The 19,686-nt window shown below is 37.0% G+C and overlaps 1 protein-coding gene across 1 annotated transcript in view; it reads right to left on the reverse strand.

Moving 5' to 3' along the window:
- Positions 1-19,686, reverse strand: part of GAS2 (growth arrest specific 2) — a 92,048-nt gene that overhangs the window by 39,490 nt on the left and 32,872 nt on the right. The window contains exons 4-8 of the mRNA XM_071417120.1: positions 16,716-16,857; positions 14,858-14,877; positions 12,654-12,729; positions 7,034-7,097; positions 1,571-1,715 (exon numbers count right to left, since the gene is read on the reverse strand). Of these exons, the coding sequence (XP_071273221.1) occupies positions 1,571-1,715; positions 7,034-7,097; positions 12,654-12,729; positions 14,858-14,877; positions 16,716-16,857 (447 nt within the window). The remainder of the gene's footprint in view (positions 1-1,570; positions 1,716-7,033; positions 7,098-12,653; positions 12,730-14,857; positions 14,878-16,715; positions 16,858-19,686) is intronic.

The raw sequence follows: 19,686 nt of genomic DNA on the forward strand, positions 1-19,686 counted from the left end.
TTTACATGAAATCAGTGGCTGATGACTTAAATCCAAGTACAGCTTGCTGAGGATTAAAAAGGTGTATTCCTGTATTTCTAGGAAGGTGGAACCAAGACTGGAATTGTGCTTAGGGAGCTTTTTGGCCATGGCCCTCTGAATGCTGTTCAATAATGAGGGATTCCTGACATAATAAATATCCTTTGGCATTACCACTCTGGCAGCTGAAAATGGGCAGCAGGAACTTAATGCTTTGTCCACCAGAGCTCATATAAGGAATAAAAAACCCAGTTACTGGGTCCAAACAAGATCAAGGTTGTTTTGAGCTGTGTAAGACCAAAACAGACCCATCTTCTGCCTGTGGAGAATGAAAGCCACAAATCTATTCTGGTGTAAAACAGAGGATAATAAGATCTTCACTGCTGATTCTGCTCTTGCAGGTTCCATTGCATTACTGTCCCAAAGGACACAGAAGTATTGAGTGGAATTTGGAAATCAAATAAGGAAGCAGAGGGAGGAATTATATTCTATTTTATTTTAAGTCTGGACCATATGAGCAACTGCTGCTATTTTATGGTGTGAGTGTCTGGGGCAGTGCAGGTCAGGACTCTAGCTGGATGAATTCCTTCTGTTTCTATCCATACTGCTTTCTAAATTAAAGGAGGTGGTTAGAGAAAATCTACATTCTCTCTGTTCAATTTCTACATGATATGCAGTCACCAGCCTCCTTCTGCACATAACTGTTCTTTCTCAATTCTGTTGAAACACAAGCACTTCTACTAGGTAAAGGAAGAAATACAAACCAGAGAATTTTAAATGTAATTATAGTCATCAAATTAAAAAAAAAAAAAGTGTTTCAATAAAATGAAGGAACATTATATTCCATCTGCTCTTTGTAACAGGAAAGTGGCACATGGATTTTTCAAGAAGTGCTTTGTAACTCCCAGGTGGCACATCTACTTTGCAATGTAGTAGTTACTATGGTAACTGCTTCTTTTTACAGGCTAGGTTTGTACTTTTTCAGTTTAACCTCTTCATGGTCTCAAAATATGTCCTTTTCATCTGATTCCAGCTATTTCAAATGAACCCCTGTGGGTTTGCACCAGAAACATGAACACACAATATGCTGCAACAATTTAATGAAATTCAAAGCAAGATTCTAACAATGAGGAAAACAAAGCTTGTTTTTTACTATGTGAGAATCATGTAGAACAGCATAAAAATTAGGCTGAAATATCTCAGAAGTGTTTGTTAACATTCAGTACAAGTCAGTATGAGCCAAATCTTGTCCTGACTCAGTCCTTCCTCAGACAAAGCACCAAGTGGGAGTTGGTGAATAAGGAGTAAAGGAGTAATAAGAAGGGAATGTGGCCCTAAGCACAAACCTAAGCTGCAGAGCTCCTACACAGTGTGACTTTTTTTTTTTTTTCTAAGCTTCAGACATAAATAATTGTGGTCAAAAGGCAAATAACTCTGTAAGTCTATGAATGTTTAAAACAGAGTGAGATGTTAAAACTCAGGCTTGTGTGTGTTTTGCAAGTGAGTGCGTCAGAATCAATAAGGCAGGAAGAAGCTTCCTCCCACAACTTACAGCATCATCCAACAGTTTCCCTGTGCTCTTTTTCCCAGGAGACTTTGTGGGTGATGGTGAAGGAGATGGAAGGGGAGCTGAAAGTGTTTCCTCTTGTTCAATCTCTTTTTCCAATTTTATTAATCCAGGAGGTTCCACTCCACACCTTTTGGAAACATGCAAATAATAAATTACTAGTCCATATAAAGTATATTTTAAAACAAAACAGTAGAAAGAATTTCTGCTTTGTGTACAATAACAGAATGATACACACACTAATGGAGATGTTTAAAATACACCAACCCATACTGCCATAATTTCAAATTAACAGAAAAAAAAATTTAGATGCAGTATCTCAATCAAATTTACAGGAAATACAGGTAATTTTTCAGCTTCTCTGTCTGTTATCATATATGTTGGTGAATAATTTATGAGCAACACTAGGCCTCAAAAATTGCAATACCATGCAAGACATGATCAAGTTCAGTACATTTGCACTTTTATTCTATTTTATTTTTTTTTCCTTTTCAAATTATTTAACAACTTATATTTTGTGTTAGTATTTTCTGAAGAAATACAAATGCAAAGGGATTAAGGGCTTTCCTGGTTTCAGCTATTGCACTGAATTTATAGATAAGTAAACTGAGAATTGGCCACTACTCTTCAGAAGTGGTGAGTGTTTCTACTAATTGATTTTTGACTGCCTTCAGATCTCTGCTGACAGGCAACACACTTGTAGCTCCAGCTAGAACAAAATACAAAATACATGCAATTCACCATGGATAAACTCAAACCAGAGCACTTGAAGAGCAAGGTTCTCTTTGAAAGATCTTTTGAAAGCTTTATGGCAAGTGACTGAGTCAGTATCTCACAGCATGCAGCACAGCTTGGACAGAAGTCAAAAGTCTAAAAGTGCATCCCATTTTTCTAATTACCGATAATCCCCTTCTGGTTTTTGAGGTTTTTTTATCTGCCAACACTGAACAAACCCCAGAAAAACATCCAGAGTGTCACTGTCATATTTTCTGAAAAATCCCTTCACCAGGACTTCTTCTCCTGGGAAGCTGAGAAGCCTCAGAGGAAAATGAAAACAATAATTATCTGATTTGCTTCTCCCTGTTTTGATGCTTTGGAATGTGGTTGGAGATTGTTTATCCAAGATGTGCATGTTTGATTGGCTTCGTGCGAATTGTTTTTACTTAATGACCAATCACAGTCCAGGTGTGTTGAGACTATGAGGTCAGTCACAAGTTTTAATTATTATCTTGTTAAGCTTTCTGTAATTATCCTTTCTCTATTCTTTAATATAGTTTTAGTACAGCATTCTTTAATATAAGTACATAAAATAATAAATTAACCTTCTAAAAACATAGAGTCAAATTCTCAATTCCTCCTTCGTCTGGAGACCCAGCAAATACCACACTAGAGTTCCTTTTTCGGAGAATGACTTCAGCTTGGAAAAGTTATCACACCAGGTGGACTTCTCATAGCAAACTACTTGTACAAATGAAATTCTATTTTTTTCTGCAGCAGAAAAGTCCATAGTCCAAAGGCAGAACTATACTGACTTATCTAGATAAAGACCTGGACGCTAAAATATTGAGCATTAACAAATACATACCATGAAAATTAAAGCTAAATACCATAATGATCTTAGAAGCGTACAGAGAAAAGATATAAGCACACATACTAGCTTTTGCATTTTTCTGATAGTGTTTAATTTAGTCATACTACTGCCTAGTGAATTAATAGAAAGCAAAGCAAGAACCAAATCTGTGCTTGTATTGGCTTCTAACTGGTGCAGTCTGTGTAGTGAAAAGTCAGCCAACATTGAGGCAAGCACTTATATACAATCTGTTTACTTCCAGTCTGTCTGCAGATGCTGACAGGCTGTAAATCATGGAATTCCCACTGGGCTCTAAGCCTACTTCTGCATACAGCCTTACTCATCAAATAAAACTCTTCCACTGTAAGAAATGTTGCCTCTTTGCTTCTACTACTTTTCATAGTTTCTAAATTTTGTCTTTGTGACAGATTTTTAAAGTTTCCTGTACTTCCAGTATTCTGAATTCCTCTGATGAACAGTTGAAAAATAAAATCAACGATCAAACAAACACACACACTTTTTTCCCCTACATGCTGTATGAACCTGAAGCAAATTTGCTGGAAAGCTGAAATTGTAAAAAGCCACATCTTTTCTGAGAGGGGTAGAGGTGCAAATTCCAGGAAGGTATGCTGAGCATTTCCTTTTCTGCTCCTTTCTAGCCTGGCTTCCCACAACTCCACGTGAAGCAGCAGTGCACTGTAACATGATCTCTGTTAGGCTTCTTGGAGCACCACTTTCCATTTTTATCAAAGAAAAATTGAATACAATAGCAGAAAGACCTTGAAATTGCTCAACAGTAATTCCAAAAGACCTGTGAGTGTTGTTTAACCCTGCAGAGTTTAACAGTAACCCAAGAACTTCATCCTTTGTGCAGAAAAAATAATTTAGCTGTTTTCCATTGTATAATCTCTGCCTTTCAAACACTTAGGAGAATGTTGGACCTGTGCAACCCACTGCAATAGTCCTGTGCATTTTCAGAGGTCAAATCCACCCTGTAGGACACTTCCCTCCCTCATAAATCTCACTGTATCCACATAACATCTGCCAGTGACACAAGGTCTCATTTTAACTATTGAAGTTTTGCAGACAATCTCAGAACTTTGTTTCCATAAAAAGCTGAAATTCAGGATAATTTATCAGGCAACTGTATCTTTATTAATATCTTTGAACTGCCACTCTTTGAGCCAAGTGGTCACACCAGTTTCCTACTCACTGTGCAGTCCATCCATCAAGACCATCTTTCCCTGATTTGTCTAAGAGGACACTGTGAGATAACATGCTAAAAGCATTGCTAAAGCAAAGGTAAATTATCACCTGTCTCCCCTCCTCCAGAGAGTATCTTTGAATACAAGTTCAAGTTCAGCAGAACAGAGCTCAATGTAACTCCTCCTCAAGCAATCCTCATTCTTCCTCACTTGTGCCTCAATCACAAGTCCTTTTGCATTAAACAAACAAGCTTAGCTTGACTTTGGGGAGTTACAGAGCTGAGGACTAACAGTAACCTAGCTGGGCAAAGTGTGCCAAAAGCTGAGTCCTCGTGATGAGTAAGCCACTTTGAACATATCTTTCTGCTTCTAAAATTACTCAGTATCTCTGACACTTTTTGTTCTTTAAAAACAGACTGAGGCACTTTTCTCAAAGATCTCCATAGCTCCTGTTCTGGAAAGCAGATCCCTAAGACTGCCAACTGTCACAGACATATTTTATGACAAATTTTTTTGGCTAGGATTTTTCTCCTGAGAAGCTGAGAAGCCTCAGAAATGAAATGTAAACAATAATTATCTGCTGCTGTGGAATGCAACAGGTGCATCTTTGATTAGTTTCATGTGGTTGTTTTTAATTAATGGCCAATCACAGTCCAGCCGTCTCAGACTTTCTGAGCAGTCACAAGATTTTATTACCATTCCATTCTTTTCTACTCTTTTCAAGTCTTCTGATGAAATCCTTTCTTCTATTATTTAGTATAGTTCTAATATATAATTTTCTTTTAATATAATATATATCATAAAAAAATAAATCAGCCTTCTGAACCATGGAGTCAAGATTCTCACTCTTCCCTCGTCCTGGGACCCCTGCAAACACCACCACAGCCAACAGACCCAGCTTGCTCTACAAAGCATCCATCTGACTTCTGTCTTGTTTAAAGCAGCACAGCAACCTCCCTTTAATGTGCTCTTTCCTGCACTTAAAGAAGGCAATTATCAATTCTCCTTTCCCATACAGTTCTAGAGACTCCAGACTCAGGCAAAACAGGCATCATATATTTGGTTTTAAATTGTATTAACCTGACATTCCAGTTCAGTTTTTGTGTACCTTGGAAGTGTACAAGATTATAAATGGGGATTGGTTTGGTTTTGAAGAGATAGTAGAGCAGGGAAAAGTAGACAGACATGTTGTTTGACCCCTAAGCTATAAATAAAATTAAATGAAGAAACATAAATACAGAAACAGAAACACAATATATAAAATAATGAATGATATATGGTAATATTCATGCATTATAAATAAAAAATACAATACAAATATTTTAAAGGTAAATGGATAGATATGCATAATAAATGAAAGCATGGCTTATTTATTTGTTCAGTACTTCTTTCCATGTCTGGAACAGAAAGCATCTGAGACATGGAAGCTTAAGACAAATATAAGGATAAGATTCTATTTTCATTCCCTTGTAGATCTATTGAGACATCAAATCTCACTGAAAAATGAGATTAATCTAACTCAACCAAGCTTAGCAGAATCCAACACTGCCTACCCACAACCATGCACTACCTGAGAAGCTGGGTACTATAAAGTAACCAACTGGGGCAGATACCCTTGACAGTTCTGCCCCAGCAAAGGGCCTTTGGGCGCTGGCAGGTCTATCTCCAAGCTGGTCTTGAAAGCACAGTTTGTTTGCTCAGGTAAATTAAGACTTATTCATTTTAATTTCATTATGCACCTGCAGATCAAAATACTTTCTTCTTTGTGGGAAACTAAAACAATTTGCCATTTGAACACAAGTTCTAGAGATAACAAAATAAGTGAAAACCTGAAATCATTATTTTTTGATCATTGCTGTTCCTATGCAAGCTTCCACTGACAGCAAGAGTTTTTCTGAAACTGGACCATGAGACAAATTTCTAGTTTTCCATATGACCTCATTCACAAAACAGGAATACACATGATGCAACTTTGCCAATACTAGTTCTTAAACAGGGAATAAACAGGGGTCTGCCTCACCTTGATTGTTACCACAAGGAATTCTTCTGAAATTAATGAAACTATCTGAATAGCAAGGTACTGCAACTTTACACACATCAGTGAATGCAACTGCAATTTACATGCAAGACTGGGCAGCAGTGCTGCTGCTCATGTATTTTTCAGTAAATCTTATGCACCATGCTGGTTAAATCTACATCTTCAAAAAGGGGGGAAATCACATTCTAGTTACTGTAATTTTGATTGCTTAGCAAAAGTCCTTGTCTTGATGTCAAAGATAACATTACAATGTACTGAAGGTCCAGCACAGCTAAAATCATCTTGGTCAGATTTAGATCAAGTGAAGATGACCTTATTACCAGTAAACTTCATGAAATTGCAGCTGTTTATAGAGAGATCTGACTTTAGAAGGAGAAATGGCTCAAAGCTTTATAGAAAAAAAAAAACCCTTCCTCTCCTAATAGAAGGATAGCCTACAAATATCTTCATTGAGGTACAGATATTTTGAAATATTTGCTAACAACTGCCTTCAAGAGTGACATCAAGACAAATATTCTATTTGAACCTAATGAGCACAAAAGTCATCTTGAGATGTGCTGATTTAATATGTCTGTCAATAGCCCCTGCTGTCAAGAATGCAAATTTTTCAACAGTCTTTGAATATTTTCACCTACCTTGCTGCAATTCTTCCAAGTTCCAGCAAACAAAGGCACACTTCTCTTGGCTGCTTGTGGAGTACTAGAAAAGCAAAATGAACATGGAAAACATTGATAAATAAAAGCTATTTTAAAGATCTTAGTGATGGAATGGAACCTAATCATCAACATCTGTTACTCTTGACTCTAATGAATGTTTTTTTTTTCTTTGGCTTGCAGTAGAGTTTTATTGGAATAAAAAGGATGGGATTCATGAGTGGTTCTCAGAGTTCAGAAGCTCCATTTAATTAACTAAATCACTGAATAATTATTTGGGGTAATTGGTAATCTGCAAGCAGGTCATTACTATTTAAAAATAATCAAGAGCTCTGGCATATTGAAAACACTTTAACGAGTAGAAAGTCAAAAATAGTAAAATTAGTGTGATACTTTTCACAAACTAAGAAAATTCATATCTTTTAGTTCACTATTTTTCTTAGCCGATTTTATTTTAAAAAATAACAAAGTTGCATTAACAAAGACATACCTCACTATAAATTTGGTCCTGAATTTTTTTTTCACATCTACTCTTACAGTAAATATGAAACTAGAATGCTTTAGGAATCAGTTCTTCACAGTATGAAAATCCCATAAAGAAGAAACTCAAAAAAGAGCTTCTTCTTTGTGCATACATACATATAATGTAAGTCTGCATGCCTGGATTCCACACAGAATAGTTTTTTTATGACTCAGTAGCTGTGACAGAGCATGATCTCATTTTTGTGAGAGATTGAAATGTTAGGGGTTAATGTCCCAACCATCCATTTGCAAAAGCAGCAGGTGCTTTGCTGAGGCCAGGTTTGCACTCCTGACTGGAAAGAGAAGGGGAGATTTTTTGGGTGTGTGGGGGTGAAATATCTCAGCTGTGTAAGAGCAGTCCAGGCACAGGGGCGCTGTGCACCCACCATGACAAACCAACTTCTGTTTAGCAACAAGCTGGGTTTTGAGCTAAGTAAGGGAAAAGACTCATAAGAAGCAGATTCTGCCAAGTGGAACAGTGCTTTTTATCATGGCAAGGTCCTCCCTTAGAGAACTGGCTCAGGTGTGAATCTCCCCTCCGTGGAAGGTACTGGAACACTCCCATGGGCCTGCAGGCATCCCTCCCTTCTGATGGGGCACAGCTGGCTCAGCCACGCTGGTGTGACAGGCACCTGCCCTGCTTCAGGTGCCACAAACCACCAAAGTCCCCCAAAACGTGCCTAGACGAATTCCTGAGGCTTTCTGCCACAGTGTTGGATCACCCTTGCCTCAGGGGTGGCACCCTGGGTGCTGTCACCTGAACCTGACTGTATTTTATCCCAATGAACCTGGTGTTCCATGGGCTTACCCCACTCTCAACATCACTTTAAACAAGAGACATTGAAATTGCAACAATTAAGTCTCACTTCACTCTCTGTTCTTATCCTTTCTCTCTTTTCCCTCTATATTTTCTTAAGTGGTATCTTCATACTTTGCTGCATTTCTATAGATGAAAATAGCCAAAATGGCTTCATACCTCCTTTCCATTGCAGCCAAACTGATCTACAATAAACCTGCCATATATATACATATATACATACATACATTTATATATATATATGTATATATAAACACTATTCATTCAGTGTGGTTGCACTCTCACCTGCCCAAAGGAATCTATTAGCAAGATCCTCAGTCACCCTTGCCTTCAGGGGCAAGTTGTAACAATTATGAAATACCCCCCATAAAACAATACGTTTTTTTCCTCCACAATTCAGAATAGGTAATGTTCTGTAAAGAAGTTCAGCAAATCCAAAATCAATAAACCAAGAAAGGTCTGTGGCTGTTTGTATGATCAACTCCTCAAAACTTCAAGAAGAAAAGAAAAACAGAAGAGAAGATAGTAATTATGAGTACATTGTAATCTACTCTTTAGAAATACCTACTAGAGTAAAGCCCTTATGTTGTTGTGAGTAAAAACTCAGGTTTTAAAAATTTCCACAATATTAAAAAAAATTGTACAATTTCAGATTGAATTGAGACCAAAAAGTAATTGTATGACTCTTTGTATAAATTGGAAAAAACCTGAACAGCATCCAAATAAATTTGTTTTTAATGAGTTAAGGTCAAGACAACAGCTATATAAACTTTTGGTAATCTAAAGACTCACCTAACTCAAATGCATGAAGAAAAAATACCATACCTGAAAAAGATATTTTAATGTCTAGTTAAAGCTCTGAAAGCAATCACTTTGTTCTGTGTATGTACGAGAGCCAAAAGGGGACTCCAGAGCCTTGAACACCTCTGGGTAACCAATGCCCCAGGGCAGACCTCCAGCCTCTGGGACTTCAACTTGAGCTCCACTGACAGGATAAGTGTAAGTGGGGTGAGCTGAATGCTCATCCCAACATCTTTCCCTAGTGCCTGTGCAGCCTTTTGAGAGGTATGCATTTGTCCTCTAATCTCATCCAAATATACTTCCAGAAGTGAAACTGCAGAGCATGAAAACTAAACAGGCACTGCACTAGGAAAAATATATTTATTCTTCAGCCATCTGTTACTAAGAATATAAATGATGAACACTGGGACATTCAGCTATTTTCAATATTCTTCCTTCCCACAACATTGTAATTACATTAAATATTTACCTTTACTAGTAATCAGTATTTTTAAAGTGTTACATTCATGACCCTTGGAAGTCTATTCTGCTATTTTGGTTTTAAACTGGTTGTGACAGCCCCAAAATAAAACTTGATTTTAAAAAGGAAGGCATACCCCAAAATATAAATAGAATAAACTAAGGGTTTGGAATAGTCAAACCAAGTAAATTGCAATTCATATGTATGTACATCTGAATGACTTTGGAATGGAAGAAAAAGAGAGGTTCAACCACCACTATTTGCAAAAAGATTTATAAATATAGCTAGAAGAAAATTTGATTTAAAAAGTTAAAAAATTATGTACCCAAACAAATTTCATAGACCTTTAGCAAGTCTGAATCAACATAATCTAGACACATTTCATGCATTTCATACTGAACAATGTGGCACAGTGACATCATTGTTAGAGGATGAAGACGTGTGCAGGCAATAACCAGCCACAAAAACAAACACCAGGTCATCTCATAAGACAGTGCTTCTAAAGAGAAAATAACAGCATTCCTGAGGACTATACAGCATATGTATTTCATTCTGTGTCTCATTCAGAGACCAATAAATGTCATTTTTTGCAGATCCCCTGCATAAAATGAATGGAAATATCCATCTTTCTAGAGAATCTCACTGATGGCATTTGCTTGACAAGAGTGTAATGGGAAGATAGAGAAATAGTGCAAACAAGTCTGGCTTATTTTAGGTGTCCTGCCTTTTTGCTTCTCATCTCTTCTCTTTAAATGCTTATTTGCTGTCCTCATTGCCTGCATCTTTACATGCTACCTCCAGCCACTCTTTGCTAACAATAATTCCTTTTCAGTTCCTGGAAGTTTTTATCCTTGCTTCTCTCTGGCAATAACATTTCTTCACACTGCTCCCATCTTGTTGCTGTCTCATTCTCTTTTTACAGGTATTCCTCTTTTGCTCACTCAACCTTTGTGCTTCCCCAGAGGTCCTTACCTTCTCAGGTTTCTGTTGCTGAAATGGCTCCCAAGGTATTAAAAAGTCTCTTTTTTCCCAGCCCCATGACCGAAGAAGAAGTCAGGATTCCTCAGCTCTGTTTTTCAAGGCTGTTTATTTTCTCTCATCTGTTCCATTCCTTCTCTGACCTGCTGAGATCTGTCCAGCAGGTTGGGCTGTGGCACAGTCCCTGCCCTTGGGGTGGTGTTGGCTTTTTATACTAAGAACCATGTGTGCTTTATTTACAATAATTTCCCAATACCCATCACCTATGTTAGACAGTCTGTCTCTACCCTAAACCAATCCAGAAGTGCCACCATCACAGCAGAAGATGGAGGACAAGAAGAAGGAGAAGGACGGGACACACCCAGATTCCTCCATCTTACCTCTTGAACCCCCATTCTAAAAACCCCAAAATTCTACTTTTCCACCCTGTGACAAATTCACCATCATTCTATTCAAACCCTTGTGGCTTGTAACTCCTCACACAAAGTTGGTAATTGTTTCCATGGGCTAAAATCAAAGGCACAGGTGGTTTTGACTCTGTGCCAAGGTCCCTGAGCCCCTGCCAGGGTCTGGAATCACCCAGGGCAGCCAGAGCAATGTCCTGAGTCCTGACAGTGCCTGGATGCCACCAGGAGAAGCAGAGGAGGAGCAGCCTCTGCTTCCAGCATTATCAGAACCTGTGACTGTGAGGAGACAGAACACACAATGCACTTGGAGTCCATGTCTTTACTGAGCAGGTTTAAACTGAAAGTTTGCAATAACATTCAGGGGTTTTGTTTTGTTTGTGGTTTTGTGTTTGTTTTAAAATAGTAGAATATCCAATCACAGAAATAAATACGGAATATCCAATACAAAAATAAACTTCTCACAACTTCCTGCCAAGTTTCAAATCTTGGCTCCTAACACTTTTATAAACCATTTTTAATGAAGTCATTCTTCCGTCTAACATAAATTTTTTTTGGTTTAGAGATTAAGATATCAGGCATAGCTGAGTCATAAAAAGTAACTATGATTTCTGTTTCTAATGCATTCCTTATCCCACTAGAAGCAAAGAGTTTTACAAGTGCCTTAGTATTTATTATCACAGGCTTCCAACTGCCATCAGAACTCACACTAGTTTAGGGAAAGTTTTCCAAAAGGATGGTCCTTTGGTCCTTCCTCCTATCATTTCTCACATTTTCCTTTAATATTTACTCTGATCCTACAGAAGGCTTTTTTGTTCTTAAAAAACCTCCAATATTGTTTTGTCAACACTCTGTTAAATTATAACAAACTTACCCTCGCTTCTGCATCAGAGTTATACTCTGACACACTTGTGCTTCCCCTACACTCCCTGCCCCATTTCAGCTCAATCACTCATGGAAATCTCAAAACAATTCAGGTGTCAAACCTACTAGATTCAAGGACAGTAAAGAATTAATGTAGAGGGGATATAGAGATCATTTGAACACTAATAATTTACTGAAATTCATTAGTTTAACATGCAAATCCAGTGGTAACAACAAAGAGTCTAGGATGCTTCTATAGTCCTCAAAATGAGATGTATTCAGTAATATTATGAGTAGTTTAGTAAAGAGTTGCGAAAGATGGGACAAAGTCTTATTCTGATGCAACTTCAAGTAAATTTTAACATAGTTTCAAAATTTGTAAATGTTTCAGTATAAAAGAACAGAAAAAACTTCCATCTTGAAATCAGATAAACTACATAATTTAAAAAATAATCTTCCCCATGTCTAACATATTGTTAAGCAAGCAACATTTGAGTATTTTTCAAAATAACCTTTAAATGAACAATGTTAGAAGAGAGATCAGAGGTGTTTGTGTTTCAGTTTACTATTTCCACTAAAATACTAAATGCATTTATTTAGGAAACCTGTCCATGAAACTCAAATCAATCAGTTGCATCAAAAGAAGTCCATGTCACATCCTGTGTGTACATATGCATAGAATATACAAGCACAAAACATTAACATCAACAGCATCCAACACCTCCCAAAACAGATGACACATCAGCATGCTGGCACACTCAGTGGCAAACCCTTTTCTTGCTGGGTATTCTTTATCATGGAAGAGATGCAGAATATTCACTGGTTCCAAATCCTATAATCATCCAACAACACTCCATTACCACAAAGAGTTCAGAATTTATGCCTTCTGTTCACTGAACAATCACAGAAAATCTTACCATTCTTATTTGTCCAAGAAGAGTTTTCTTTGAGTATTATACTCTTCAGGCATGAGCAAAATTACAAATACCTCCACCTAGTATGCTTCCATAAAGAAAGTTACCAGAGCTGTGGGGATCTGCTGCCCTAAAGCCCTACAGGGGAATTTACAAAGCATATTTACAGGAACAGAGGAGTTAAAGGCAGTATTAACATCCTTACACTGCATGAGAGAGTTAGCACATCATATTCAGAGTCCCACATAGTCTGATACAGCTAAGAAGACCATTCAACGACACTGTACCTCAAGATTTGCACAGATGACCAAAATTTGGATTTTGGATCATAATTATTGGTATTAGCAAAGCTAATTCCTTCTCCTTTAAATACACTAACTTTAAAAGTAAAAAATATGACAAGCATGCTAAATTTGGCAATGATTGCAGGGAGCACACATGGTGTCCCTCTATTTTGCAGCACTCCAGATTACCCCTACCTACTGTGTTGCTATTTTTAACAAATTTTTTAAAATTTATTTTTATTCTCCCTACCTACTGTGTTGCTATTTTTAGCAATTTTTGAAATTTATTCATTTTTATTATCCCTATGTCCTGTGGCTATTTTTAGCAATTTTTGAAATTTTATTTATTTTTGTTATCCCTACCTACTGTGTTGCTATAATTTTTACAGATGCTCATGTGTGAGCTGCAGCTCATACATCAGCTACCCCAGCCACCTTTTCTTTGCAAAGGCATTAACTCGGAGACTTTCCTGCTATGTCTCTGCACTTAGGGATAAATTGCCACCAGTCAGCTCTGGCTGTGTTACAAATCTTAACAGGAAACCGTTTCCAATTTGTTTGCATTTTAACCTATGTTAAAGCATGATAACATTCAGCAAGACAAACTACATCATATTACAAATTATTAACAAATTAGCAGTACAAGTCTTCGAACTTTTGAGCTCTCTACTGTTCTCTTCTAATGATATTTAAAGTAAGTAGTGATTAGACAGTATAATCACATCTACTAGCATATCAAGCACCTCTGTTTTTCATTCTATTTACTTTTCCTTCTATTTATTTTGAATACTTCAATCTTGTTTCCTTGTTTAGCTCAGCTGAATAGCCCAAATCCAACAAAGCATAAATTGCTGAATTAGTCCACAAGTGAAGGACAGGAATAAAATGACATGAATAGGTCTGCTGCACCTGCTTGTGTGGATCAGCCCTACAATGTTAACCCTTTGCAGATCAGCCTCTAAGAACACTCAAGATTCCCACTAACATCACTTACCTGCAGGCTCAGGGGGACTGCCCCATCTGCTCTGGTCTCTGTTTGAGACAGCTCCATCCCAGTGAGAAATGCCTTTGTGCCACTTGAGCCTCAATGCTAAAAAGTTGGGAGTGATGGCTGGATTTGTGTGCAGTTATACTTGCATGATTTCAGAGACTTCTTCAGAATTTATTACAATGAGATATAGCATTTTTAAGTAATGAGAAATAATAGCAATTAACAATTTCTTAGCCAGTAGAGAGTTCGTTTTGTTGATCTCTAACACACTTGGTACTTTTTTTTAAGTCAGTGCCATAAATCCATCATTCAAGTATTTCAGTGCACTAGATCTTCAAAATCACTCTTGTAATTCTAGAATACATATTTGCCAGAAAAAAACCTCAGGAATGTTTTATATGACACAGTAGCATGATGAAAACATTACTATGTGCCTTTAATTAAATAACACAGTATTTGCATACCATAAAGCACACAGAATAAGAGTAAAAAAAAGAGGATAAAAATCTAATCAATTGAGAACATTGATCCAATAAGGTTCTCCAATAGAGACAGAAAAAAGCTGGATTATCACTATCAATTTACACACCAATTTACTGAGCTTATTAGCCATGGGAGAAATAGAAAAAAATACAAAAACAGTTACCTCTGTAACCATAATTTCACCACAATCATTGACAAAAATTGCAGAGTTCAACGAGGCAGTGCAAAGACAGGTGTCATTCACACACATTTCTCACTACTTTGAAAAGAACCTTTGATATTACTTACCTTTGCTGAATTTTTGCTTCCTATGCATTGGTGAAGTGATTTGTGGGAGAGAGGAACATAAAAGCTTTAGATTGGCAACTGTTAAGATTTATCATTATTTCTAATGCATTAGGAAAATCTCAAAAAAGCAAAACGTCAAGTTAATGATTAACTGAAGGAGAATAACAGCTACTGGTTTTATCTTTTTTTTTTAAAGACACGATTACCACCTCCTTCTCAAGTTCAGAAAAATAGGTCCAAAATGTTATCAAGGCCTAATCCTATTTCAAGCAACATAAATCTTTTCTAGTAGTACATTATTCAATAAGGGAATAAACCTCAGAACCAAGTTTTTAATCAGTGAAGAAAATCAGTCAATAATCAAGCAAAATAGAGCACAGGTTTGCACACTCAGTCATATTTCACTTCCATTTTCTGAGAGAGGAAGTCCTCTGGAACACACCTTTCCAGGTGGATTTGCACTCTGCTTTCCTATGGCAGGCAAGGCACTATGTATGTGTGAAAATTAATTATCAGAAAATATCCATATTCCAGCTATGCCAATTCCATCTCTAAGCAAGATCTAGTTTCTTAAAAATGCACAACAGATTTGTGGAACAATGGCAAATGGCTGGGCTTGCCATAGCAATACAAACTTCAAATACCTTGAAGTATTCCATTAACCAGAGGTTCCTCTGCCTGTGTCAGGCATTGGAGGTCTGCATCTCCTGGTGCTTACAAGCTTCTTGGTCCTAGATAAATGTCCAACTTCTTCACCATTTCAAATCATTGAAACTACAATTATTGTTCATCTCCCACATGATTTACCATATCAAACAAGAATTTAATCTTAAAGATTTAATTAACAAAACAGAGTCAATACATATATTCAACTTACTATTTTTCACCTTTGAGATACTAACCTGTCCTCTGCCAAGCATTTTCTCCCAGACATATAAAATAATGTAATTAAAAAACTTCCCAGGATAAAAGAACAGACAAATGAAAAACTCTCTCAGAAATATCTGTGCTAGACTACAGAAGCAGAACAAGACTGTAAAAGAATGGGATTAGATCAGTCACAACACATGTAAGAGCTTCAACAGGGCAAAGGCTTTTTGAGCAACAGAACAAAGAAGTTTCAGCACAATGTGTTCATTTGTCTTCCAGAGAAACTGATCTGTCACCATGACTAGTTTAGACTTTTATCTTATTTCAGATAACAAACATTGGACTCTCTTCATTTCATGAGATTTGGCTGAAAAACTGTGAAGTCAAGATTCATAAGATTTCCTTCAAAGAAAGAATAGTTAAACCAACGAAGACTATGTAGTATTAGAGCAGTGATTTCCTGAGCAGTACAATTCTTTTGACAAAACACCATGAAGCAGTAGTATTGGATATTTTTTGTCCAGAACTGCACAAGGGAACCAGCTGGGAAAAATGGTCAGCATGGGAAACAGCAAAGTTCTTTATCTTCTCGCCTCCTGTGCAATTCATTAAATCCCACAACCAGCCAAATGTCTGCAGACAGAACTGTGTATCCTGCTCTCCCAAAACAGAAAAGCACCATCTTATGCATTGAACTAAGGAACAGCATTCCATACTCACAGAAGTATGTGTGGGGTGAAAAATCATTTGTGTGCAAGAAAACATAGCAAGAGTTTTCTCTCATTTAAGTTCCTCTTAAAATTGACTTAAATGAGTAGTATGTGATGTGTACTTCATTTGTTCATTCTACAGGCAACAGCAGAATTAACAGTCAAACAAAGGTCAGATTTAGAGTCAGGACCTATTAAAAGCTTTTCTGTCTTTCAAGGCTAAACACAAAGGAAAAGTTATTTTAAATTACCAACATAAAGAATAAAGAAATACATACCCAAACCTTCTGATTCAAACAGGCAGGTATCATCCACACCTACATCTCTGCACCAGGATAAGAAATTTGCTGTGTTGTCCCGTGCAAAGAAAGACCCTGAAGGAGCATTGGCTTTGCATGGAATTTTCCGAACTGGTAAGGTCTGAAAAACAGGAATTCTTTATTTAGCTAAATGATACATGCTGTCATAATACTTAAGTATTATGAAATCACTATGCAAGTTTTGCATAGATGGGTAACTCCCACCAACTTATTTCCTTGCCCATTAAAGAATTCCAAGCAGAGAAGCATGAGAAGTGAATTTAACAGCATGAAGTTCTCAACCAAAAAGTCTTTCCAAAAGTCCACACAATGAAGTTGAGAGCTGAACCAACATTCCTACTTCGTAGGAATATTAGTAACTATAGGCTTTGGATTTAGTGTTTGGTCCAGTTCACTGAATTAAAAAAAAAAAGGAAAATATTATAAAGACAGACTTTAAACTAGGAGCTGAACTTTCTCACAATTAAGGGTGAATTACTTTCAGTTCTATGTTAGGAGGAAATCATAGTGTAAAGGTGTGGGTCTTGAGGCCCAAAGACTACAAACACTTCAGAAAGGTCACTGTTATAAGAATCCACAAAATTAGAGAGTTTTGAGAAAGCTGCAAAAAGCAAGCCTCAGAAGCAGTAGAACTGTGATTAGAGCTAAGCAGCTATGAAATAGGTCAGCAGAAAAATTATTTAAACTGTAGAAAAGCAGACAAATAAAGCAATAGTATGTGTATTAATGCTTGTCTAGAATAACTCTCTAAATTACAGAAAAATTTATCTAGCAAGATATTAGGAAGGTTAAAGCTTAATAATGGAGCTCTGTGCATTGTGTTTTAAGGCTTACAAGTAAGTATTGTATTCTAAATAAGCAAGCATTGTTTTAACCAAAAGTACGTGTGCTTATAGTAGTTAAATAGAAATACTGTCAATGTGCTTTTGCTTTGTGTGATTGGGCAAAAAGCTTATAAAGTTGTAACATTAAGTTCTTGATCTGCTGCCTGGGATGTGAGCTGGTGGCATCTTCCCATTGTCATAACCATGTAATGGGACTGATGCTGGAAAATCAAACAGCTCAAGGCACGTTCCCAGCAGTCCTGTCCTGTTGGTGATTTGTACACAGACCCCGACCGGCAATAACTGTCTCCTGTTTAACAGCACCCAGAAGTGCACAACACAGAGCTGTAAATCCAGCAGGTACAAAGTCAAGGTCTACAGACACCAGCCCTCACTGCACCAGAGCAGTTCCATTCACATGACTTCAGTAACAGAAAGGATGCTACTGGTACAGCATCAGTATCTGCACCAAACAGAGCAATTACCACATCAATCCTGCTGCCTGCATTGGCACATTTACTGAGACACACAAAAAAAGTCCTTAGCATTTAGTTCTCACTTAGGGCTTCTTTTCCTCAAATGAAAAATAGCTGTACTACATGGCCAAGTGAAGACAGAAAATGAAACATTGTTGCTGTGTACCTTTAGGGATCTCTAAATCATGGAGGAATTCAGATCTTATGTTGATTTGAATGCACTATTTTTCCAGTGCTGATTTATGAAATTTTTACTTCTGTCTAGAGTCAATAGTTACTCAATCTAAAATGAGCTAACGGGTAGAAAACTGCAAATATGGTGTCTCTATTAATTTCCTAGCTTAAAAGTACTGGAAATAAGGAGAGCAGAGAAAAAAAAGACACAACAGCACAATAATAATATCAGTATTAAACACAGCTTAGAAGGAGTTTAAATATTATACATATTATACATATGACAGCAGCAATGTAAAGGCAGAATATGCCTACATGCACTGAGCTACTCACTGCTATCTACTCAATAAGCCAAATAAATTGAAAATAGAGCAACTGCAGGCATAATCACCACTGTACTTACCAGGATGTCAACGGGGACTAACAGTGTAAATATGTCTCAGAGATTTATGCAATTAAATCTATTCCTCAAATCACCATCTAGCTTTCATTCCCCCATGATTCTTACTCCAATGACTCAATTTACATTTCCTTGTTTTGGAAAAATTAACTTATGGTTCAAGCTATTTGCAAGGAGATATTATTATTTTTCTATAATTTATATAAAACACTGACTGATTTTGCATGTTATTTTAAACAAAATATCTTATCTTATGCCACAGATATCATATCACCTCCAGATACTATATCACCATTCTGGAACAAGGAGGGGAAAGCAAGAAGGAAGCAGGGAAGTAAAAACAGCTCTTCTCTAATCCAGAATAAATAAAAAAACTATACAACACGAATTCTTTAAAGGGGCTCTAGATAGGGAACAATCTTACAGATCAGAGCACAATGAAGTTTCAAAACATTATTTCTGCCCCTTCCCATTCTTCTGGAGGGAGAAAAAAGAAAAAAAAGGAAATAAATGCTTAATTCCTTACATATCAGTGATTTTTTTTTCTTTTCTTAAAAAAAAAGTTAATAAAAAGCTGTCAGCAATAGACACATATTTTAGGCTAGCACTCTTTTCATATTACACTAATTTCTTCAAAGAAACGATGAGTATCTCTTCTGAGACAAATACTCCCCAGGCAGTTTCTCCCATTGAATTTCCTCTTGGTGACTTAGTCTTTGGAAGAAGAAATGCAGCACTTGTCCACCTCTGTCTCTCTCTGCCCTTTCCCAGGAGATTTTAACTGGACAAATCTAATATCAGTCTCTAACTGTAATAGTCTTAAAAGTACACCCACTTATTTTAAAAGGACTCACACAAGTCTCTGGCAGCCTGCTGGAAGAAGGTCAGCTAGTCCAGGCTGCAGAGGAAAGCTGTCAGAACAGGACTCCCACTTAATGATTGTTCACTTAAACATTGCAGAAACCTTAAAGAAGTCCCTTCTTTACATGATTTCCCAGAGAAGGTTCAACCCAACTGTGCCTCTTGCAGTGCAAAAGAGGAACAAGCAGAGTGGT

This window comes from Agelaius tricolor, unplaced genomic scaffold (assembly GCF_023055355.1).
Source record: "Agelaius tricolor isolate 1412-34295 unplaced genomic scaffold, bAgeTri1.0.p SCAF_67, whole genome shotgun sequence".
Lineage (NCBI taxonomy): Eukaryota > Metazoa > Chordata > Aves > Passeriformes > Icteridae > Agelaius > Agelaius tricolor.